This window comes from Paramormyrops kingsleyae, chromosome 17, assembly GCF_048594095.1.
Source record: "Paramormyrops kingsleyae isolate MSU_618 chromosome 17, PKINGS_0.4, whole genome shotgun sequence".
Lineage (NCBI taxonomy): Eukaryota > Metazoa > Chordata > Actinopteri > Osteoglossiformes > Mormyridae > Paramormyrops > Paramormyrops kingsleyae.
In genome coordinates, this window is record NC_132813.1 from 6941166 (window position 1) to 6966790 (window position 25625).

Here is a 25625-nt window from a genome sequence, read left to right on the forward strand (position 1 = left end):
GCCCCAGTGTCCTGGGGGCGGGGGGTGGGGGGGGGGGTTCTGTTGCGGAAAGGTCAGCAGGAATGGCGGTGGCTCGTTAGACCTGCCTTTACATTTCAGCCAATTAAAGGTAATTGTCGCGCCCCCCCCCCCCCCCCCAACCTTGGGGTCTAATTAGGGCCCTGGGAAGGACCTGGGGGTACGCTTCCGATGGCGCCATCCACTGCCACGATGACACCGTCGCTCACTGGTTTAAACCGCACACCTTCTCCCCCCCCCCCCCCCCCCCAACCCCCCCACAGGCTTCCCGGCAACGGCGTATGGACCTGTGGCAGCAGCGGCGGTGGCAGCAGCGCGTGGCTCAGGTAAGGCGCCCCCTGGTGGAAAAGGCTCACCTGTGCCACCCCACCCTCACCAGCCTGTCTCTGCCGCATCCTTCCCTCACACTGCAGACACTTGGCATGGGTGGGGTCTCTTTGTGCCCCCCCCCCCCCCCATCAGCATCACCACAGCTGTATAACAGCACCCCCCTCCCTGATTGAGTGGGCTGTTAGTATTGGACACCTTGCTCTGACGAGATTTTCATTTCTCATGTGGTCTGCCTTCCCTGACCATGTGACATGTGTCCCCTTTAAGTCTCTGGCTCTTTATTTAGCGGTTAGACCATCTAATGAACCCATGTGACCTTGTACTAATTGCTAGATACAGTAAAGAACACGAGGCCCATCTCTGATGAGCCGCAGTAGGGAAGCTGAACCCTAGAGGGCAGTATGGAGCTCCCTGCAGACATTTTGAATCCTGTTGAGAATGGTTTGGATCTGGGCATGGAGGTACTGACAATGTACGGGGGGGGGGGGGGGGGCTTGTCGACCAACGAGGCAGGTTCCTGTCAGACCAACATGAGAAGTCAAAATCTGACACTGCACTTAATGTTGTTGTCTAGGGTGCTGGGCCTGGGGAGGGTGGGTGGGTGGGGCCGGGGGCTGTGGGTCTCCCTCACCGCCCAGAGCAGCTCGCCCCCCTCTCTCTCTCTCTCTCATGAATGATCCGCTCAGGCCTTGGCCGCGTGCGGGAGTCAGTCTGCCCAGGAAGATATTTGACATTTGAAGCTGACCTTTCCGGCAGATTTCATCATCCGCTGCTCCTCCGCTAAAGCGTGACAGATACGTTTTTGTGCATCTGATTAAGGCCGTGTTTACGTATCTGCCCGGGGGGGGGGGTGGAGGGGGCGTTGATTTCGGTGAGCGCCTGCGGCGCCAAGGGCAGCCCAAGGTGGCGGCGACGCCGGCAGGGGGCCCCCCCAGGTTTATACCCCCCCCACCCCCCACCCCCCCGGGCAGCCGCGAGCTTAATGTCACCCAGCGGAGAGGCACCCCGCTCTCTGTCTGTTCTGCTGTGACGGACGCCATATTTCTCCCCCCCTCCTCCTAGTGCCGGTCAGCGGGCCCCTGGGGGCCCCTCCCATGCTGCACTTCCCCTGCTTCGCACCCGAGCGCTATGGCTCCAGGGGTTATTTTCAGCTCCTTAAGGAGCGTGCTGTTTACTGCGTATTTATAACACTTTTCCAAAGCGCTGCTTAAAGAACCAACAATAACCGAGGTTTTATATTTAAAAAAAAAAATAAAAAATCTCATTTTTAAGGGAAAAAAATTCTAAACACCAAGTAACTTTTTTTTTTTTTAACCCCCCAAGTACTTGAATGTATCATTCATGAGTCAGAGTGATGCTGCATTTTTTTTTTAAATACTCCTTTAATATCTTCCGGTGGGTGGGGGGTGCAGTTGGGATTTGGGTGTCCATTATAGCCTTCGTAAACTTGTGATTCCAGTTGTGTGGCAAATGGGTGGCGCTTGTATATCGTCCAATCGCAAATGGCTTGCTAGTGTGACACTCCCGACTGGACGGCGTGCTTAAGTGACGGCTGGGTTGCCAATCGCACGCAACCCGGCGGGAACTTAAATTTGTCGAGAGCTTTTTGCCGTGCCCACAGCTTCTTTCCTCTTCAGTCAGACTCGTTGAAGAGTAACTGTTATTTTTAGTAATTGTTTTGTCAAACAGAAATAAGAAAATCTAAATATTAAAAAAGAATGTGACGTATTTCATGTCCAGTACACATTCCATGCAAACTGGCACTGCCTGCTTCTAGAACTTCGTGGTCCTACTATGAGACATCAAGGGCCGATTGGCTAGTACCTTTGTGGTGGATCCCTGCCTGACCCCCCCCCCCCCCCCACCAAGCACATAAGGATGTCAGTTCCTCATCTCTCAGATAAAACATTTCCCTCAGCCATTTCTTAGGGCCTACTGAAAATCCTACTTTAATCATTGATTGTGTTGGGGTGGGGTCCTTCCAGAACAGGGATCTGATTAGAGCTCGCTCGCTCCACTTCCACCCCCCCTCTCGCCTCCCGCCACCCACCCAGAAACGTCAGCGCGGTGCTAACGCGGCCGCCCGCTTAGGGACGAGCCCGTCCGCTGCCGGTTCCCCGCCTAGTCCTCCTCTGGCGTGCGGCAGAGTGTCTCTCCGTAAATTGCTCCCTCTCACTCGTCCTCCTGAATAATCAGCGGCTTTCGGAGCCATTATACCAGCCCACCCCGCACCAAAGGCCTGATGTTACTCTGATCCACTATCCAGCTATGAAACTTTGCCATTAGAACTTTTTGTCTGACCTTTTCACTTTTCCCTGTGTTTGTGTTTTTTTTTTATTTTTTCATTTTGGTGTTCATTATTCTACCTGTTGTTTTCTGGCTGGAGAGTGTAAGAATGTGCATGAACGTCTGGTTTTCTTTCTTTCTTTTTTTTCTTTTAGAAAAGTTAGCGTAGGCTACGCTGAGCCAATTCTGCATGTATTCCGGGATGAACTAGTTAACTAAACCTGGTTGATAGAGGACAGTATAGCGAGTTATACCGAGTTATACCCGTCAGGCCGCTAAGAGCCGAGTTGACGGCGAGCCGGAAATGTCTGGAATCTTAAGGGCAGACGCCGTGTCCGTAAGCTGCCGGCGGATGCAGCATCCGAAAGGGAGAGAGATGAGCAGTGAGGTGTACCAGCTCCGTGGTGAGGTGGTAGATTGAAGCGTGCCTGGACCTGTGGCTGTACAGAGAGGGATAGGAGTGGGGGGGTCTGACAGGCACGTGTGTTTCTCTGTGTGAGTCCAGTTTGCTTCCTGGCCTGCGAGTGTGAGCAGTCTGTGTGTGTGTGTGTCTGTGTGTTTGTGTGTGTGGTCCACCTTGCCTCTTGGCCTGTCACAGTGAGTGTGAGCAGCGAGTGTGTGTGTATGTGTGTGTGTGTGCGTGTGTACGTGCGTGTGGTCCGCCTTGCCTCCTGGCCTGTGACGGTGAGTGTGAGCAGTCATATCTCTTGTCTCTCTCTTGCTTGGTTCGGCCCGCTGAGACGGACTGTCTCTGACGGAGTCTGACACACGCCCTCGCTCACACACTCTTCTGAGCGCACGCTGCCGGAAGGTTTGTCCGCAACCCTTTAATCCTCTCTCACCCCTCGCACCCCCCAACCCCCCCCCCCCCCCCCCAACCCCTTCCCACCTCCCCCAATGTGTCCAGCTCCCTGTCTGTGCTGGCTGGTCGCATGTTGACCTCTCTGCCTGATCCAGACAAACCAGCCACTCTGCAGGTGACACGATCTCCATGCTCTCCATTCCTCTCCAGACCATCTTCTTTATTCCTCTTCATTTTTAATCTTTTCGTTTGCTGATTCCTCACTTCTTAGTTATTGTCCTCCATTAGGTTATTTTTGTTTTGTTCCTCCACTTCTTTCATTACCTTTCCCATTTGGCTAATTCCTTTGTCCCCTTCTGGAAGAATCCAAACCACCTGACTTGTCTTGTGACCCCCTCCCCCCCCACTCCTTCCTGACCCTCTGCCTGATCCCGGACTTGTATGTGTCTGTGGGACTGACTTGCCTGCATGCCCCTGTAGTGGTGGTCATGGTAGCGATGATGTAGATGTAGATATTAGTAGTATTATTATTAATATTATTGTTTATTTCCCTGTTTGTTGTCTAATAATTTGACGCCGATTCTGGATGGGCCATGTCTTTTACGTTCTGGTTTCTTGTCTCTAAGCCGACGATCTCACAGCCTGTTTCTCGGAGCTGGGGGGGTGGGGTGTGTCACTTCAGGCCTCTCGACCTCACCTCCTGACGAGCCCCATGATCACGGCGTTTTTTTTTCTTTCTTTTCCCCCCAGAAGAGGCGGTGATTGCTCCGATTTGCAATGCTAAAATAATCCGTCGCTCTCGGCCCGGTGGGAGATGATTTCCCTTCATTTGTCCCAGCTGATGCTCTGCGCTGTTCATTGACCGGCCCCACTGAGCAATTTCCCAAGAAAACGGGGGGAAAAAAAATGAAAACTAATGGGTAAAAAAAAAAAAAAATCTGCAATGCCTGTCAAATATGAAATATACTGTGCCACAGTGTGGGGGGGTCGGGATACTGAGGGAAACGGGGATCCGTTGCCACACCATCCCCAGATCCACCCCCCCTGGCTAGCACCACTGGATGGGTGCGGAATTTGCCAGCGTCGTCCATGCCCCCCCCCCCCATTTCGCATTTCGGCGCCCTGCACTCGAGTTCCTCTTCAAATGTCCCTCTTTGGGTCTTGACCCAGCCCCTGTCTCCCCGCTACATGTGGGAAAGGGTCTCTGTCATTCTCCATTAGTCTCTCCCGATGGGTTGGGGGAGGTTGGGTGCATTGGGGGGGGGGGGGGGGGATAGGCGCTGCCAGCAGCTGTGTTAGCGACTCTCAGGGAGGGTGTCGCAGGTGCAAAGTAGGACACCAGGCATTTTCGGCAGCGTGACACGTGAGGCTGTTCTGCGTGCCGCGGCCCTGATGAGGACGTACGCCCCCCCGCATCCCAAACCTGCACCCGCGGTTCTCAAGATCGGCCTGCCTCTTCTCCTGTTAATTTGAGTTTTTTCTTTTCCTCTTCAGAGGTGGGTCAGGTGCTGGTGGGAGGGGGGGGGGGCAGTACAGTGCTGTGGGCAGTGAGCAGGAGTTCGTTTGGGGGGGGGGGGGAGTGAGGCTGACAGTGGAAATAAATCATGTGTTAAAATTCATTAGCCAAGCCTATCAGAGCACAAAATGACAAGACATTAACTATAGATTATTTATGAAATGTCGACTCTCGCTGAAAAGAAGGTCTAGTACTGTTAATTAGTCACTTATTCAGTTAGAAAAGACTATTTTAAATGGAAAGTGAAAACTACTCGGCAAGCAGGAAGAGCTTGTAATTTTTAAAAATGACATAGGTGGAAATGGAGTAGCTAATTACGGCTATTCTGAAATTCAAAGTTAATTTGGAAACGCATTTGACAAGAATATTGACACCCCCCCACCCAGCTTGGGATGGACTATGCTGCTGGGTGTCCTTTAGTGTCCATCAGTGATGGGGTGGGGGTTTGATGTCATATGAAAAATAGAAACTTTTAAATCTCAGAGCCTATTGAGCATCTAAACGTTCCTTAATAGTTCATTGATCGGTGATCATATGTAGGTTTTAATTAAGTTTACAGAGCTGCGATCAGTTGCTTTACGTGACCGTTTTAGTGTGACATGGTGATCTAATGCCAAGAGACCACCCCCCCCCCCCCACAGGAAAGAGGCAGCGGGCTGAAAGCGGAGCCCGTCTGCTAAGTGAACGGTGATAGCGGCCATGATGGGAACAATGGGAGTGCTGCCCATCGCCAGTCTGTACCCGGCGCTCCGACACAGGCAAAATAATTACCAACACGGAAAACCCACAGAAAGGGAATCGCAGGTCTGGGCCTCCTGATCCCATCGTCATGACAACGCCTACACACTCATTTGTGTTGTAGATGAGTAATTACTACCTAATTAAGCAAAAGTTTGGGGGGAAAAAAGTAATGATTAAATTGAAAAAGCCCCAAAACAAACAAGCTTGGTCAGGCCACGTGGTGCCATCTGGAGATTTGTCACTGAAATGAAGAGGAACTGGAAGACGGAACCAAAGCTAAGTCCTATGGCCTTTTTTTTGGGGGGGAGGGTTTACCCCCCCCCACACGCACACCCAAGGTTTTCCTCTCGGTGAGATTCAGGGGGCCATTTGGTCCCACGCAGAATGCAGTGTAAAGGTCCACTGCAGACATCGGCTAAGATAAGGATAGAGAAGCTACAACTCCAGTGGAAAGAGTGGGCAATTCTTTGCAAAACAGGCGGCTTGTTAAAATAAGTACAGTAGACTCGTAAATACTGTGGTAACGATATTGCAGCCCTCGGGGGGGGGTGGGGGGGGGGAGTGAATACCGTGCTCGCTGGGCTCTGACTGGCAAGGTGCGCGAGGTGTGTTTTCTCACCTGCTGCGGCGAGATGTGTTTGAGAAGCTGCGAATTGGCGTGAAGAGTACGGGGAAAGGCACGGGGCCCGGATCCAGCATGCATGCACGGAAACATTTTGGATTTGTAGCCAAGTTGGCCTTAAACTCAAGGAGGCTGGGAGTCTGTGACCTTCCACCTCAGCGCCACCTAACAGCCAATCAGTGCTTTCTTGTGTGATGCCTGTATGTTTAATGAAATGGTCGCTGATCATCTTATCTCCAGACTTGAGGTGTTTTATGGCATTGCTGATTGTGCCATCAAGAGTGGGGAGTCCTGCTCTCCTTGGCTACACCTCCCCAGTGCCCTCCTCCAGTTCTTCCAGTTCTCCCCAACCCCTTTTGTGTCCGTTTCTATTTTTACCCGTTCTCCAGCTGCTCCCGCATCTCCCAGGATATTTAGCGGCCCCTGTTTCTCCCCGGATGTCTGGGCTCGCGTACACATGCACGGACACACGCCATGAAAGATCGCTGAGCGCATCGCCCACGGCCCCGGCGAAACTCGCATAGCTAGCTAGCTATTTATTTCATTCTCCATTTATTTTTTTTCACCCCGAGTCGACACCGGGTGGCAGCGCCCATAACTTCCAGGAGACATCAGAGGAGAGCCATTATTATGGCGGGTTCAGACTCTCCGAAATGTTGTTTAATTCAGTTCCGCTTCACACTTTTTCGCTCGGTTAAAGTAAATCATTTGCATCAGCTCCGAAAAGAAAATTAGCTTGGGAAAGATAATCAAGCCATTCGATTCTTCCAGATGGCGGATTCGCCGTCTCTGTAGTCCATAAATGGAAGCTTTTTAACTTCATTTTATTCTATCATTTTACACAGATAGCACTATCATTAGAAACAATCTACCTGAATAATAAAGGTAATTTTGCCTGGCTTTATTAGATAAGACCTTTTCGGTCTCGAGATGTGTGCAGCTGAGGGCTAATTTTCCGTGTCACTGGAAACATAGCTGCCAGGTGTATTTGTTGTGTGCATCTCGACGGCTCAGTCTCACATCTTGTCTTTCCTGCCGACCCGAAATCGTGGGGGGTTGGGAGGGGGGGGATACCAGGAGCTGCCATTTGTCACGGCTCAGCACCCGGCGCATGTTTCTGGACCGCGCTCACTGACAAAAGGGACCCTGGGGGCGCATATGCCCCCGTACCGTTTTAACTAAGGGGGCGATTGTACGGCGGCCCGTCAAAGGGGCCACGTTTTTGTTTGTTGTTAAAGATCTAATTAGAGAGATGAGAGGAAACGGAATGGCGTCTTTGCTCGTCTAATTAGAGGAACACACTGCGGCCTCTTTGAACCTCAAGGACAGGCTGCTGTTAGCGCTCACATCAAAAATGAATTAGGCCCGAATGCCTTGTTTTTTTTGTTTGTTTGTTTTGCATTTAAATAATTAAAGATGAGCTCCTCTTATAGAAAGCGAGTGATGCTGCACAATCCCATGCCGGCATAGCAAAAGCAAGAGGGACAGAGAGAGGGAAGAGGCTAGGGGCTTTGGACAAAGCACTCTTTTTACCCTTTCATCCTTGTCCATTTCCATACCGTCCCCACAGGGAGGGCCGTCTGCGACTATTTTGATTATCACATTTTCTACGTTAACCATTCTTCTCTGTGTCCCCCCTCCCCTTACTCCCCACCCGACTGTCATCCACACCTTGCGTGGGGGCTTTATGCTGATGTACTGATTTCAGGAAAGAGTCCTGGAGAATGGGCACAAGGGCAGGCGTTTCAGAATGATGTCGGTGCCCCCTTCTACGAAGGTGTAACCCTGAGACGTGAGTCACCGAGAAGGTGGTGGTGGGGGGGGGGGGGGGTAGGGGGGTGTTGTGCATGGGAAATATGGGCACTGTGGCTGTCATCTCTGGCAGGCGTAGACGCATCGACGTCTTGTATTTCGCCTCAATCTGATGGATGCCATGCCGTCTCTTTGTCAGTGAGTGCAGGCCTCCCGCCAGCCACGGTAGTACTGGTTTGGGGGGGGGGGGGACTTGGGATTCTTCCGGTTTAATGTTGATGTGTCCCTCCGACTGGAAGGATACCCTCATGCACGTGTGCGGCCTGAACGTGCCCACACTGAGATAATCCGAGCTCAGTGTGGGTGATCTGTAGACCTTCGGTGAAAATGCAGCCTTGATACTGCAGACACTCGTGTCTGGCTGGTCTCCCTCCCAGGTAATCGGGCACTCTTTCCCAGTTCGTTCTCCTGAGATTGCTTAGTAGGTATGCACCACGCATGCATCGATTTCACATCTTTCGTTGTTTAACCAGAAAATGTAGCACAAACCGAACACACAGCGAAGTCCCGCCCACTCAGTGACGCCTTCAGCAGAGAGTGTTCACGCGGTCGTTCAAGTGACTCAACACACTTGAAATCACCCCTCCCTCCTGCTCGTTGTGTCCGGGTGGTCTTCCAGTGCATTTAGCAGGCCGTGTGCGCTGGCTGACTTGTTTGTGCTGGTCCTGGCAGGAAAAGCGGTGGCCCCAAGCACCAGGGTGACGCTGGTGAGGTGGTAATTAATAGGAATTTGGCGACATTAGGAGAATGGCTGCCCTTCTGTGGAACAGAGCACCGAAGGATCGATTTGCACGAATCGAGTTCTCTCTCTCACTCTCATTCATTTATTTATTTTATTTTATTTTATTTTATTTTATTTTAATCCAGTCACGTCACAGGTTGTCGGGGGTGATGCTGACTTTATGCTGCTGTTTGTGCCCAGATAGGCTCCTCTGAAACTAATTAACAGGAAGGGCAGTAGGTGAAAACAAGCGTCTGGACTTACTTACCCCGCAAAGACCGGACGTGTGTGTTTTTCCCATAATGCCTTTGACTGATAACTGGATGGCTGATGAGAACTGTATTTTTTGGGGGGCGGGGTTAAATGTGCTGACTTATCTTGGGTGTAAGTGTTTTCTCGTTTCTGTGCACACAGTATTTTTTTTTTGCGTAAGGACACTTCATAAAAAAAAAAAAAAAAGCATTTTGTCTTCTCCGGCGCCTCTGATATGCAGCCGTTTGTATTCCACTGGCAGGGCGCCATCTCTTGAGCCCTTAATTTGAAAAATGGGCATCCAGCCAATGCATGGTGACACCGTAGGCATAAATCTGTTGACAGTGCGTGTGCGTCATGCTTGTGTGTGCGTCTGCCACATGCATCGCCGTAGAATGTTCAGCGATGGGTGTCATGGCAACAGCCTAGTTACTACGGGGTGGGCGTGGCATCCCTTTCATCAGTTGTGTTTGACTCCGGAATGCCGACATAAACAAACACGGGCGGATGGGAATGGTTCCCACGTGGACGTCTTGAGCCGTGGATTAGCTCTGCTTGGGGGTGGGTGGGTGGGGGGGCATTGTTTTAATAGTCTCCTTGTCAGAGCAGGGGGTGTGAGATTAACATGATCCTCTATAAATGTCAGCGCACCTTCATTCTGAGAGACAGGTTTTATCACGTCCCCTCCTCTATCAATATAAAAACGGTTTATTGTCATCGTCGGGATAAGGCTGGAAAGCGAAGTGCCTCATTTTACCATTTGTAATGTCCCACTGTTATTTTACGGTTAAGGAATATAATCTTACGCCTCTTCTGCTTCAGTACAATGGGTCTTGAAATTTAGTTGTATAAATTCTGATTTTCATGAAGGAGAACACGGACCTAATCGCACAGATTCCTGCACTCAAATCTGAAATGAAGTATTGATCTGGGAATTGTAGGCCTTTTTTATATAAGAAAGTAATTTTTCTGTCCTTGCGCTGCTGGAGAAATGCGAGTTGACACCGGTTGCATTTGAATTTTTTCATCAGAAAGGGCAAACTCGGCGGAAGATTGATTGATGTGTGAATGCAGTTTCGTTTTATCTGTGGGCCAACGGTAGTCCTCCCTCCCGCGCAACCTTTACCGTCGCATCGACGTTCGGCGAGTTACAGACAGGCTCGATGGTAATCTCCGCCTTGACGGCGGTGCTGTCTGCCCTCGCTGGCGGTACGGCCCGCTACCCGGTGTGGCAGGTGGGAGGATTGCGAGGCCCCCCGGGGGTCTGTCAGACGTACGCCAGAGGGGGAAGGGAAGGGAAGGGGGGGGGGAGCGACCCCTGGTCCACGGATGTGTCCTTTATCTTACTGCCACACAAGCCCCGTGCGCCACACAATTGTGCCATGAAAAAAAATTAGTGAGGAACAGAAAAAGTATTGACACTGCTGTGAAGTTTTTCCGCAATGATGGAGTCCCCCCCCTCCCCCCCCATACTGTATCTCCCAGGGTTCCCCGATTACGGTTTCTATTCCACGCCCAGTGACCACCGGGGGCCCCCCTGCTCCTTTGCGGACTATGGCTCCCTGGGCCCCCAGGCTGCTCAGATGCTGCAAAGTGAGCATGCCACCTCAGCCTGCAACTCCCCCCTCCAGCACCTGCACAGCCCGGATCAGTTTAAGAGCCCAGGTTTGTACACCCTCTGCCTCCATCGGCTTCACTCCATTTCGGCTCATTGACAACTTCAAGCCATTCATTTATTTTATTTAATTATTATTACTTAATAATTAATTAATTAATTGATTATTGCCCCATTAGAAGTATATATATGTATCTTTTGGATGATTTTGGCTGCCACACAAATCCTTCTCCCCACAGCCTGTAGGGGGCACCTGTAGCTTGGTTGCAATTGGTGCATTAATGACTGACGGTGCAGCACCGGGAGCCTGTGATTTGGGTGGTGGTGGGGGGGCAGTGTAGTGCAGTTAGAGACAGTGGCCACAGAGGGGCGCCGGACGATGTGCTCTAACCATTAACCATTCTACTTTGCGAATCATGTATAAACATGCCCCTCGTGTGTGTGTGTGTGTGTGTGTTTTGGTTTAGTTTTGCTTTCATTGCGATTTCTTCTGCGTAATGAAACAAAATTGAGAAATGATAAATGTGATTGAATTAGAGCCACTGCATGTTTGTGTGCTGGATTAGCTTCCTGGGAGTGTGTTTGGGTGTGAGGGGAGCATCAGCGTGAACCCAACAGAGGCATTTCTCTCCTTTGGTCAAAAGATGAACTGTGTGTGTCGGTCATTTTTCTGAAGGAGATTTTTTTTTTAATGGAATTTTCACTTCTGTCTCGTTCATTTTTTGTTGGCCATTTTTTGGTGCCCTGCCCACAATGAACATATTTTCAGTCCAGCCTAATTTTCTTGAAGTTGAAATTAGCCTTTGAATGTGCCTTGAACTCTGTCTAGCTTTAGAATTATTATTTTAACCACAGAACATCTGATTTAGTAGGTGAGCTGTAGGTCCTCTTCGGGTGACACACTACAGTGGAAACAAAATGCGTGTTTTGCCCTCTTGCGGGCATGTCTGACACTGGCGCGATTGTTCCATAGAAGGTGAAATCACATGACCGCTACCCCGCCACAGCCATTACCGCCGACACTGCAGCGAAAAGTAGGTTATGCAGATACCTACCCCCGAGATGTGTCCTCCACCCCACTGGTGCCTCCTGCTGTCCGCTGCTTTCCCAGTAGAAGTCGATATTTTCCACGAACTCAGGACACGGGAGGTCTGGCCGTCATCCAGTTCTGATGTTTACTGGTGTGGAAATGGCCCAGTTTTAGGAATCCGACCAGCTGGAGCTTTTTCTACATACGGTCACCTGCTTCACGTTATATAGGAATAATATACGGAAAATAATCTTATACATATAAGCTGATAAAGACAGGTGCAGGGTAATGGAATATTTTTGGCATTAAACCATGGTGTTTGGCGTGGTGTTTATGGGTGTGTGGTTTTAAAATGACATAAAAATGTCGGGATGCTGCTGCGACTGCAGTGGACGGCCGTCCCTGATAATTGATTATCTCATCTGCAGTGCATCTGGGGTTGAGCCCCCTTTTGCGAGTGTAAAGTAAACACTTTATAAAAGGGGGCAATGTTTATAATGATACGCAGAGAGGGCACACCAGGAGCACCCCCCCCCCCCCCTCCCCTGAGGACTGGAACAGCAAGACGATGTAACTTTCATCTCTCTGTCCGAGGTCGGGGGGGGGGGAGGCATCGGAATACTAACCAAGCCGACTCCGGTTTCCATGACACTCAGCGCTTGATTGGAGCAGCGGAAAGTTGGGGGGGGGGGCTGGGCGTGAATATATCCTGTGTTATTTTTTTTCCGCGCCTTACATGTTTACATACTCGCTTACACAAGTGCACTATGTAATTGTGCGTGTGACTTGAAGGCCCTTGGTGGTGAGCAGGCACACTCGTCCATAGCGTGAAGCTCCACGTGACCTTCACCCATGCGTCACTTTAGAGCCGATCGTCGTCAATGCAAGTTTGAGGTGTTTGAAAGTGATTTTGTCCTCCTGTAGTGCTGTCGGCTTTCCGTTAAGGTTGGTATTTTGTATATTTCGTGACTTATGATAGTAAAGATGACAGTAGCTGTGTGATTTTGTGCTGTAGTCCTCTACTGCGAATGATCATTGTAATTTTAATGCTTTAGTCTTCCAGCACCAATAGTCACTTGGTCTCTATGATTCCTTGACTATATAACAACACTTGCAGTCTTCGCCTCTGCATTTGCTTCTGGTCTAAGCAGGAAGTCCTGACCTGTTTATTCGGCACCATCCACACCCAGCTGGTCCAGAAGCACCTCTTTTTTTTTTTCTGGGGTTTTTTTTCCCCGGAAAGTACAGCGTAGCCAACTGGCGATAAAACACTCATCGGGTCAAGTTCTGCAAATATTTTTTTTTAAACGATTGTTCTTTTCTTGTTTTTGTTTTCATTAAAAAGAGCATAATTATCGCGCTATGAAAGGTGCCGGCTGTAACGTGCAGCTTGGCGCCTCGCCAGTTAACGCCCGATAAGGACCCCGGGTGTGGGGCCATCAAAGTGAATGACAGCCACTGGGTTTATATACGTATTGAATGTGAAACTTGTGCTTTTAAACGACGACTGGATTTTCGTGTTAATTTGTGTTCAAAAGGAATATAAAATTGTGGAACGAGTCGTCTGCCGCGGCTGCTGTGCTTGGATAAGGAGCCTGAAGGCGGCCTTCGAAAGCTTGATATTAACCAGTAATGTCAGTCCATCGTGTGTGTGTGTGTGTATGTAAAATAGGGCTGTCAGTCAATTAAAAAATTAACCAATCGCACATTTTGCAATGAATTTATCACGATTAATCTGATTAAAAACATCTATTTTCTTCTTAAGAATAAAGCTTGTTATACTACATATTTAAATGTAAAATCAATCCCCAAATTAATGTAGAATAATCACAAAGGATGTGTATTTCAGGTATAACAATGTAGCAGGGCATGCATGACAACTGTCATTTATATGGTTGGCCCATAATGCTCGGCGCAATGACGTCATTAGTCGTGGTGTTAATCGCGTTAATTGCGTTAATTTACTTTAACGTGTTAATTATTTTAAGTAAATCGTGCGTTCATTTTGACAGCCCTAATATATAATTGTATATATATTACATCTCTTCTCGCTGCGATCTCGCAGTTTGATTCGATGCGACATCCCGTGATCGTTCGGCCGACTCCAGCCGACATGTCCAAGTCACGGAGCTGTGGTTCTACGTTTGAGTGCATCAGAGGGCACTCACAGTTATTCCTGCGCGGTAATGGCCTGCTGGGCCGGTGCTCCCAGTTTGGGGGTGCCGTCTTCCGCCCAGCGTTTAAACACGGCTTCCTGGCAGTCGATTTACTTGGGTCTGTTTGCACTGTAGATGAAGGTTGGTGTTTTGGGTATTGGCTGCCCACCAGAGGTCAATGAACTCACCTGCGTGTTGCCTTAGGGTGCGTCTGTGTGTGTTTGGGAGACAGAATACACTCCCTGCTCTCTCTCATGATGACTTTGGCTATGAGAAAGGTTCTGCTTTGAAGTTGGGAGCGACATTTTGTGTCCAGTTATTAAGAAAGTAAGCAGGAAGTCTGATTCTAGGGTGATAACGGCATGATGCAATACGTAGCTTTTTTCCGACATTGGTATTTCCTCTGCTGCGTCGCGACTTGATTTTTTTCTAGTCAGAAATGCTTGTTTTTCTTTCATACTTGTAAAACAGTAAATTGAGTTTTCCCTTCCGAATCCCGGCACCGCGTTTTTTCCGCCAGGATATTCTTGACAGCGATTTAATAACTTTTTAGCTCGTGTCTCTCGAAATCTCAGGCACTAATAGTCTTCCTTTCAAATGAATTTCCCTCCGATCTAAAAGCTTTTGGCCACATAAGAGCTTGATTTAATATTCCTTTTATTAATGTGAGGGCCATTTACTGCTGTTTATAAAGAAAAATGAATACGCCGCAGTCAGGGGGGGCGCAAAGTTCTGTGGTTTTAATTTGATCTGCGCATTTATTTTTATTTATTTTAATTTGTTTTTGAAAGCAGACAAATTGGAGGTCGTCTGGAGCTGACAGCACCAATGGCTCGAGTGGTCTGTAACAATTAGGGCAATTTAAGACCCCCCCCCCCAGGGTGACTCTCCTGCTCCTCTCTGTCCTCCTTATTTTAATTGCTGTTGCATTATTGGTCTGGGAGTCACGCCGGTTGCGTTCCAGTTTTGGTTCTTCCCTATCGCGCCCCCCACCCTGCTGCGTGCAAGCACCCACACAAATTACCAAGGTCATGCGGTTCTCAAGTTCAGGACTTTTCAGGATGCAACCCCCCCCCCCCCAGTCTCCCCCTCCCGCCCTCAAACCCACCCTTCCTCAGTAACCGTGGAAACATTCGCAGTTTCCTGCCTTTCTCCACAAGGCATCCCACCCTCCCAACCCCTAAACTCACCCCCCCCCCCCCAGACTACATTTTGTGTGGGTTCCCTTTAGCAGGGGGGGGGTGTCTTTCCCTGGCGGGAGATGTAAAGCAATGATGGAGGCTTTTAGTGTACATTACCCAGGACGCCAGCAGTAATTTCCTGTCTGTCAGGAAACAGCTCCGGCTGATGCCCATGACACAGACGGAGAGATAATCACCATCATATATTTAAAGAAGGAGAGGGGAGAAAACACGTCTCCCAAGGACAGGTGTTGATTAGACGGGGATGTTGTGTTGAAATCCCACGTGCAATTTGCAAGAGGGTCGCATGGACTCACAGTCATATCTGCCGATGTATGAATGCGGAGCGTCTGGGAAAGGGGGCGGGGCCAAGGGGCGGGGCTAAGGGGGCGGCGATCGAAAGACGTCATGTTGTTGAAAGATACCTAAAAATGGCTGACTTCTCATCCGGACCCTTTCCTCCCCCCTCCTCCCCCCCAAAAACAAAAAACCTCAATTAAACAGCAGATTGTTTTTCTTCCTGATTGTAGCTCCTTCGTAATTTGCATGGGACGTGAATGCTGGCTTAGATCTGAGCGGAAACATGCATGTGCGTCGAATCGGCCGTCGAAAAAAAAAAACTGAAAAAGACTTCAAAAGACCAAGGACCTCAGCCTGTTATGTTTAGTGTGTTGAGTGGATTTTTAATATTTAAATATATATGTGTATGCAGAATATGCATAAATATGTGTGCGAGTGTGTGTGTGTATATAATATATACACACGTGATATATGAATGAGCTTATATAAATTGTTCTTTGCCTCTGTGATTTGGCATGACCTTGATTTTGAGTGTTAAGTGAGAAATTCATATGTATGTGTATATGGTCGTTCTCATGATCTGACTTTCATTTTCCTTTTGATTGGTCGGTTTTATTATTTCCTGCTTATGCTTTTGTCAGAACTCTGCATGTGAGCCTCATACTCACCTTTATTCTCTGCACGCCAGTCCCGAATAGCTACTCTGCTCATCCGAATTTTGGCGCCCTCGCTTCCCCGGCAGGCACCAATCCGCCTCGGCCCGGAGCCTTCCCTGGCGCCAACAGCCCGGGCCCCGTGGCGGACCTGTACGGCCCCGCTAGCCAGGACTCCGGCGTGGGGAACTACATAAGCGCTGCTAGCCCCCAGCCCGGGTCGGGCTTCGGCCACGGCATTGCTGTAAGTACCCCAGCTCCCGCCCTGTCCCCCCGAGCCCCATCACAGAGTCTCCAGTCAAAGTGTGGTTCCCCTCCCCAAGTCCAGCCCTTGGGATGTTTACTTCGAGATTGATGAGCTTGCGAAGGTGGTCATTAGACGTCACGGAAAGTCTCCGTACGGTCTCGCGGCCCGATGATGCTTCCTATCAGCGCTGGGTTTGCTGCCAGAGAAAAATCCATGAGTGCATCTCTTTTGAAAAGAAGTCAGGTTGAAAACTGCCAGACCCTTACCTCCTGCCCTTAGTTCCTGCCAGCCGCGAGGAAAAGGAAGACCTCGGTAAAGATGAAACAGAATATATGAGAGATCAGCTAAAATGGAGACACAGACTGCTAATGTAATATTTTAAAAGTGACATTTGGAGCCTGGAGATCTGAGCAGGGTCTTACATCAGGCGGAGATTTCCGGGCTCTCAGACCCAGCTGCTGTTCACCTGGCCGGGCGCTCGTCGCCGGTCGCCATGGCGCCCCGCCGTTCCCCCCCGGCATCACCGCCAAACAGGTGTGCTGGCCGGCAGCACCTTGAAGCTCCCGGCTCCTTTTGTGTCGCCGCACGTTTCTGGCATTCTTGCGCGTGATAGCCTGCTACTGCCCCCCACCCCCCCCACCCCGGCCGCCCAGAAGCGCAGTCTGACCATTAGTTGTATTACCTCTTTCAAAGACAGCTTTGTTCACTTCTCCGTCGCGGTGAAAACCGGCACCCACCGATGAGGCGCCGGGACCTTGAGCCAAACAATGATGTGGAGTATTACCGCCTCCATCAGGGACCTTCTGTGAAACGCCGCCACGGCAACGCCGCCACGCTACCGCCGCCACGCTACCGCCGCCACGCTACCGCAGCCGCTTGCCCTTTGAACACAGAGCCATCCATTATTTATGATGCCTTTTGTTTTTAACCTTTACGCGGTTTATCGGTATAGATTAGAGAACAGGGGACAGGTGAGCACGACCGGGAAAGCCCCTGCTTTGGATCTCCGCCTCGCAAACGGGGCCGGTGCCCAGTGGTGCTTTTTGAAGCCGGACAGCCTTGAAAAGGAACAAGGCTGTTTTTGTGCGCGTGTGTACTGGTGATTGTGAGGCCGCAAACAGTGGGCCCGTTCACCGGTCGCTTTGAGCACCCGATCCTTACCTAACTGTGAGGAGCTGTCCAGGTTAGGGGGGGGGGGGGGGGAGTGCAAAACAAGGAGGCCCGTTCACGGGGCTCTGACAGCTCCGCGCTGACGGAGAAGTGCCGTCCCCTTCCCTGTGGTGTGCGCCAAGGGCCCGAGTGCCGTGAATTTTCCGCCAGTCGCGTTACAGGCTGAAGTCCGACTCCGTCCTGAAAGACTTTCATTGTGTTTCTGCATGAACCAAACGGCTGCAGCTACCCAGATGCCAAAGGAAGGAGACGACATGCGCTGTTTTGGAAAATAGCTTCCCCAGCCCTGAATGAAAACTGTGCATGTTAAATAAATATGACATATAGGTTCCTCCCCCACTGACACCTAGCCTTTCCCCTCCTGCTTCGAATTATGCAGACAAATAATTGCTGAATTAGTACTCTCTTGCTATTGGCCGGCTGACGTTCAGCACTTTTATGCTATTGGTCGATATACCGCGCTATTTCCCAGAGGCCACCTAGTGCTTCTGTCATCTTACTAGTGACGTCTGATGTCTTTAAAATTAAAATTAAAATTTAAAATTAAATTTAAAATATTAAAAACACGCGAGCACATGACGTGATTTTGAAACCTGTTCGGTATGTGCACGCTCTCACCAAAGTGCTCTTTGCTATAGACCAACATTTTGACTATATAATGATCTGACTAAAGGCTGATTACTGTTATTACTGATGAAGACACACTTTGACTTTGTCCCCTCGATCTGGGCATTCTGCACTGCCTTTTGCCCACCCCCCTTACGTATCACGGCCTGGGGGGCATGAGATGGGATCTTTGGGATTCACTTTTGAGAGATTAATGCCACTTGTTGTGTTATAATGCCTTTGCATGATTTGTGATTGCATTAATATCGACAATGTTAGCATGAATGCGTAGAACTGCGACGAACAGAGCACTTCGGGTCGTCATGATCCTAGTGGGAGCACAGGTGTTTCGGCTGGCATCAATGTCTAGACTCCCAATATCTATAACCTGAGAGCCTGGGGCTCTTTTACTTTGCTGGTGTTGCTCTGGAACGAATTGAAGAATCCTGCCCTCTTGGATTAGGGTGGGCCGATTGTATAGTCTGAGGGTTGGTGATGGGTCCTGCTCAGGTGCATCATGGGAAAGCTCCCGTCACTGACACACGCGACGCCTCCAGCATCCAATCACATTCATTGTCCTGACAAATAGTCAATAACTCTAATATGCCTCAGTGCGTACCCCCCCTCCCCCACCCCTAACCCATTTTCCCCTTCTGTATGATGACAGCGAAAACTGGATTCGCAGAAAATAACCAAAGGAGAAAAAAGTAACCACTCCATACCAAATTCTTCCTGTGTCGAAGAGTAGCCTACTGGTGTTTGCTCGCGTGGGTTCCCGCCTCTGCCGTTCCACGCGCGAGGCATCCCGGCAAAGCTACGATAATGATAACGGTGTCCTATTTGTGACATTAAAGTACCTTAAACTCCCAGAGGGGGTAATGAGGGACACAGCAGGATTTGCTGCTCTGCGGAGCGAGATAAGAATGATGCACGCCGCTGCAGCCTGCTTAGCTAAATGGGAGGGAAGAATACCTCACACTAATGATTGTGTTAGCAATACAGTATGTGCTCGCCGTCCTCCCGAATGCAAACCTACGGATCTGAATACTCATTCATGCTGGCAGGTGTGCAATCCCGCGAATGAAACGCACTCACCGGTGATATTCCTGTTTTTCTTTAATTTGATTTTTCTCCTCTTCTCCCCGACCCGCGCACTGACGCAGTCACTAACTCTGCACTTTCTAGGGCCCGTTGATTGCGACAGCTTTTACAAATGGATACCATTGAAACCTAACAGGTGGTTGGTTGCCATCTCATTTGAGGTATTATGTGCTATTTATATTTATTGTAAGACATTTCTGTCCTTCTTTTCACACTCATTTGTTCTGTCCCACCCTCCTCCCAGTCCACTGCTTTATTTTCATTTCTTAACCTCAAACACTCTGTTTACTTCCCTCTCTCTCTTTACTTCCACAACACTCACTTTGGGGGAAAAAAAAAGTCAAAAACGTTCTTATTTTACTGGGTTTTCTGCAAAATGTGTGATCAGTAAGTCCAAATAATTTGATTGGTGACAGAAGTATGTTTTTTTTGAACATACATGAGATGGCATTACTGTTTTTTTTTTTTTTTAAATTTTGCAGAACCTTTCACAACGTTTTTGTCTTTTTCTTTCAAACTAATAATTCGATAAGGTCAAATGCTGTACAGCCTTTACCGTCATTGTCTAGCTGCCCCCCCAGCCCCCACGAGGCTGAGCTTGCATTGACGGTATGATTGATGTTTAAACGCGCCAATCATAACAGAAATATAATGACGGCACCTTGGTTTATTTGAACCCTGCTGTTGCTTTCTTTCACGTCTGACTGACATCTTTGTCTCCTTTGGGTCACATGACCACAGAGCCACCATAGGTGAACCAATAAGGTCACTGAGAACGGCGACACCGCCTTGTCCATAACGGTGACGTACACCACTCTCTCAAAGCCGCTGCGATGCCTCGCTCTGCCAGCAGGTGGACCTCTTTTTTTGTTTATTAGTCTGAGGTCCGACACAGAGAGTGCGCAAACACCTTCGATAATCCATATAGGATTTGCTCCTCAAGCTTTAGATATCTTTGAGTATAAATACCCTGGGAATAAACCCCTTTCACCACTGTCTGTAGATACTCCCCGTTTCAGCGTTTAATTGTTTGGTGGTTCTGTTTTCAGACCCTTTGGGTTTTCCATGCCGTCACTGTGAGTAGTTTCTCACACGGGGTCTCCGTTCGCTGGGGGTGCTGGTTCGTCGGCATCCCGTACGCAGTCCAGCCCTCCACCTCTCAGGAGACCCCGTCCCCCCAGGTGTCAGAGGCAGTACCGAAGGGGGTGTTTGTTAGCATGCGTGTGTCCGCAGGGGTGAGGCTCGGTGCCCGGGGGTAGGGGGTGAGCTGTGGCCAGGTGGAGCTGCCCAGGGGCAATATTCCTGTTGCCCCTTTGAAGTTGCCCCTCCTCCCTGCCCCACACCATAACCTTCAAAATTTCCACTCTCCCTCCCTCCCCCGCCCCGGAGAAGTTGCATCTGGGCTGCTTTGTACCTCCACCACGTGCAAATGGGTTCCCTCAGGCTCCCAGGCTCCATAAGGCTCCCATTTAGGGGGTCATTCACTGGATCCACTGGAAGCTCCAGCAGCGGCTGGTGTGAAGGTGCGGCACAGTGGTCCCACTTCCCCAGCAGGTGGCGTAAGCTAACCTTCACCGGACTGGGCGGGGCTTGCCAGCATTCCCCCGCCCCACCATTTTGAATTTGTTATATCTCATTTTTTTGAGTTGCAAGTTAAACACAAAGTGCCTCAATAGTCAGTCAGTCTCTGAGAGCTGGCTCTGTAGTGTCAGACGGGGGGGTGGGGGGGGGAGACTCCTCTCGACTGCTTGTGACAAGAAAGCAACAGTAAAGGTGGTTTTTGTAAACTGACGTGTGAGCCTCCGTCTCGCTGGAGAACGGCTCTGGCGCTCGCCGCATGCCTGCATGCTGTCAGCATTAACGTGTGCGTTGCCAGTAGGTCGCACTTGTTTGTTTGGGATCCACTCTTCGATGTTGCATCTGGGCTGCTTTGTACCTCCACCACGTGCAAATGGGTTCCCTCAGCCTTGGTCCTCTTCCTCGCCCAAGTGGCGCCAAGGCCAAGTCTGAGATGGAACGCTCTCCAATGCGGCCGATCATCGACCAACGCCTGTCCCGCCATCCCCGCAAAAAAAACGAATGGGAGATTTGTATCAAACTAATTGCATTTGCAAAGAGCACCCTCAGCATCACAAAGGCATGCAGATAAACATCATAGTAGCATAGAGGGCTCGATTTAGACGTATGCCTTAAGCGAGAGGCTCCCGTTTGTAAGCAGAGCTCAGATGCAACAGTCCTTCGGAGCTACGTGTGAGAACCGGCTCTTTAACCAGCCGCTGACGTCTTCTGTGTTTGGATCGGCAGAGTCTGTCGGGAGGCCAAGGGAAGACAGGCCGAAGCTTCTGATTGGTTCTGTGTACAGGTGATGTCATCGACTTTCAAGCACTACAGCATCACCCGCGGGAAAAGGGGCAGGAGGTGGCAGCACACAGAGAACAAAACAAGATAAAAACGTAAAAAATTCATCTCAGAAAAAATATCTGCTGTACTATAACCCAAAACCTGGCTTTTAAACACCTTTCAAGTCTTCTCTTAATTATGTTTATATGATTTTAACCTGTTTATCTTGTGTTAAACTTTTCCAGTTGATTTCTTTCAGTAGCTGTTAAACGATGGTTTTAATTGCGTTTAATGTTATTTTCCCTTTTAGAGAAGTAACGGTGTAAATGTAAATGGGTTTATTTTCCTTATTTCCTTTTATTTGGAGCTTGGTATGTTTTGGTTACGTTATGTACGTTTTGCGTTCGGTACTGATCCTTTAAAGGAAAAAAAAAATCAGGCCTTCAGGAGTCATTTTGCACACATGAGAAAAGACGAGTGGCGATGCTTAGTAAAGTGTTTGAGAAGCTTTTAATTCAAGTACAAAAATGAGAGGGTAACTAACGAATAAATCTTAGTAACGGTGTTTTTTTTTGTTTTTTTTCCTGTGACGTCTTCGTTAACTATTATTACCTGTTTTGGGCAATAAGAGGACTACAATATTTTCACAGTCCTTTTTTTATAAATGTTATTTTTGTTGTCTTTCTTGTTAAAATATAGATTTTTTTGTTTTCTTTTGAATAACTTGTGAATTCAGATTTTAAAAAAATGTAGCTGTAAATATTATTCCTGTCACTGCATATAACCAATTGAGAGAGAGATATTTTTGTGATGGTGTGTCGAGGCTGTAACTGCTGGAGCAGAGAGATGTTTAAGAGGACAAACCTGTCAGGCTCTCTGCAGGAACCGAGATCTGTCTGGAGCACAAACGTCGTTACTGCCCCACTGAGGACAAAAACCTACAAAAACACTGTTAGCTTGCTCTGTAAATACTGTAGGCTTATTATTGACTGTACTAGTGTCATACCAGCATAGATAGTAACTACAGGTGTACACAGCTTCTAAAAAAAAAAAAAAAAATGGAAAAAAAATGAGGTAACATGAGATACTCCATGATGCCTTTTAAGCAGGACAACTAGTTGCATTATGGTGGAGAAAAAAAAAGAGTTGCATTATGGGAAGTGTATGCGATTATTTAAAAAAATTCTTTTGTGTAAAAACAAAACTATTAATTCCAAAGCACACTTTTACCTTCTATCAGTTTTGAAGTACAAGATTCAAATACTTGTCTAGCCATTTCACACTGCTCTGTATAAACCAAGGCTTTTTAAAAAACAAAAAACATGCCTTTTGGGTTAGTCTGTTCCCCTGTTTGTTCCTTTTGTTTTGACGAGAAACAAAATTCCTGGCTTCAATGTGGCAGAGGCAATATGTAAATTAAGTTTTGTTTTTCTGAATTGGTATGGAGTACTTTGAATGAATTAGGAAGGCAAACATTTTATATTGTTACCTCAGTCCTGTGAGTTTTTCCGTAGAAGGGTTGACAGATTAATTTATTTTTTGCGTAAACAGATTGAAATTATGAATGAATTTTAAAATCGTAAAATAAATCATTGCACTGTGACTAGTAGGAAAAGAACTGACCATTTTCTATTTGCACATGCTAAATGTCTATTTTAAATGGTCTTTACCAGGGGAGGAATGAAGGATTATTTATGAGTTATTATTTTTCTCCAATACTAACGCCTACAGAAGCAGACAGGTCAACAACTTGGCTCATAGCAAGGATACGTATTATATAGAGCTGAATTGCTGGAATTTTATTCTATGGATCGTAACATGCAAACTTTGAATATTTCTAAAAACTGTTCGTAAACGTATTTTCGATAAAGCCGACAGAAGACACTGAATCTAATGTTCACAATGTTAACCGTAGCTGCTGCGTGCTCGTTTGTCATATATGGAGGGACTGGATTAGCTCAAGTAAAAAATGGCATTTATTGAGACGCTTTAAAAAAAAAAAATTACGGAAAGATTTTTAAAGATTATGGTTGATTGATGTATATGCTGACGTTCTTTTGTTTCTTCCTGCTGCAGATTTGTTTTATATGTACGTTAATTTTATTGTTTTTATTTGACTTTTGTTCAGAACAACCAGGTTAAGCAAAATGCTGGATGCTTTTTAAAATAACATGGAGACTTGATCAAGTAATAATTTAAACAAAAAGAAAAAAAGAAAACTATAATATTAACTGTTCAAAAGAAACATTTTAAAAAAAAAAAAACAAAAAAAAAACTACTCTCCCTTGAACGATTTCAATTTTGGATCAGGGGATTTTTATCAATATTTTTGTGGTTGTTAATAATAATATAAATAATTATAACAATAATATTATTATGTACTGTACATCCACCAATTTCTCTCTTTTCATTCCCTGTCGCTTCATAAAATAATCTTTTGTTGATCATAAATGTATTCAGTAGTGTGTAAAAATCACATATTACCTTGTAACGGAGTGCTGTCTTTGATGCCAGTGTAGTGGTCTATACTCTTAATCGGTCTTTACCTTTTCTCTTGTTCCCTTTTCTGGCTCTTCCTACTTTCTCTCCCCCCCCCCCAGTATTTAGTAGTAGATGTTGCGTATTTAAGATTAAGAAATAGATGTAGTTATTAGCAGATTTAGGACCAGTAAGGATAGAACTTTCTCTTATCAAAGTTAAAAAAAAAAAGCTGATTACTTTATTAGCAATTTGATTATTTTTCATTTATTTCTTTTTATTTCTGATCTCACATGGTTTCAACTAACCAAAGCTCTCACAGAAGAAATATAGAAAACAAATTGCTGTAAGACAGAATCTTAAACAGGCATTAATTGGATCCCCACCCTTGAATGTTTCAAAGGGGTGTGCCATACTACCTTAAATGCTAATGCTAGATATGCAAAACCGTTTTATTTTTTATTATTTTTTAAGAGGGACACAAGCTATAATTATGAAAAATGATGATTTTATTACATGAAAGAAAGTCATATTTTTTTAGAAAGTTCTAACAGATTAATGATAATTATCATAATATTAAAGATAGTAATAATAATCGTAAATATTAACAATAAAACTGTGTAATGTTTTGATGTTTGTACACTTAAAAAATATCCCAGTGGCCCACAGCACTGCTATTTTTGAATACTAATATGTTTTTTTAACGTGTCTGCCTAGATTAATAAATACTTTAGTTATCACTCATCAAAAACATTTAAACATTTTGTGAATTATTTTTATACTCTTGATCCTGGGAAACCAGCCTTTTATCTTAATCAAAACCTCAGTTCTGTTCATTGCCGTTGTCTGTAGCATCGTGGTCCAGCAGCATTTCCCTCGCAGGCTGTGCTGTGATGCCCGGTGCCGTTACATCACTGCTGCTTGACGCATTGACGGACTGCGTCTGTGTACAAGGGCGAACTTTTCAAGCCACATGTAGCAGTCAGCTCAAGGGACAATAGACTCATCGTCATTCTGCTGTTCGTATTGAACTTAAAGATGCATATTTTTTACGCTGGACTCCATAACCAGGTTAATGCAGAAGAACGATTAGGCTTAACATGCGTCACGGTGGTCACCATGCTCCACATTAACTAAGAGGATGCGACTGCAAGACTTCCCTTAAGTTCCTCTGTGTCGCGTTCCTTGGAGGAGTCCAATAGACAAGATAGTCAGCACTATATATAAATATTTGTGTGTAGGGGCCTGTAACATCATGTTTTGCTCTGTTTCTTTGTTCATAAACTGGGTAGGGCCCTGGTGGAGACCCTCCTCTGTAAGGCAGAGGGTGGACGGCGGTCTGTCTTTTTCAGTAGACTGTGTGGCTGCTGACACCAACCTCTGGCGGCTCCCCAACAAACCGTTGCACCACTTCAGCTTTTGGTCAAGATAAAGGCTGGTGAGCTTCTTTTTCCGAAAAAAAAAAAAAGAAATAGTCAACACCATTTTTATTAGTATTCTGTTTAGTGTTACTTTCTCCTGTTTAATTTGATCCTGTAGCTTGGACTTTAAGGTAGCATGGCCCTATTGCTGTCGTTTTATTTTTCATTGTACAGCAGTTTACAGCTGATGAATGTTACACATCTTGCTAGACTAGTTAATTCATTGG

At 47.4% G+C, this 25625-nt stretch overlaps 1 protein-coding gene across 5 annotated transcripts in view; it reads left to right on the forward strand.

Moving 5' to 3' along the window:
* msi2b (musashi RNA-binding protein 2b) overlaps positions 1-23990 on the forward strand; it is a 171204-nt gene extending 147214 nt beyond the window's left edge. The window contains exons 11-16 of one of the 5 annotated variants that reach the window (XM_072701568.1): positions 282-344; positions 8024-8107; positions 10586-10765; positions 16125-16279; positions 19244-19320; positions 21464-23990. In XM_072701568.1, coding sequence (XP_072557669.1) covers positions 282-344; positions 8024-8107; positions 10586-10765; positions 16125-16279; positions 19244-19285 — 524 coding nt within the window. In that variant the 3' untranslated portion in view covers positions 19286-19320; positions 21464-23990. The remainder of the gene's footprint in view (positions 1-281; positions 345-8023; positions 8108-10585; positions 10766-16124; positions 16280-19243; positions 19321-21463) is intronic. The other 4 variants (XM_072701569.1, XM_072701570.1, XM_072701571.1 and 1 more) reach the window with 4 other exon arrangements.
* Positions 23991-25625: the final 1635 nt, after the last annotated feature.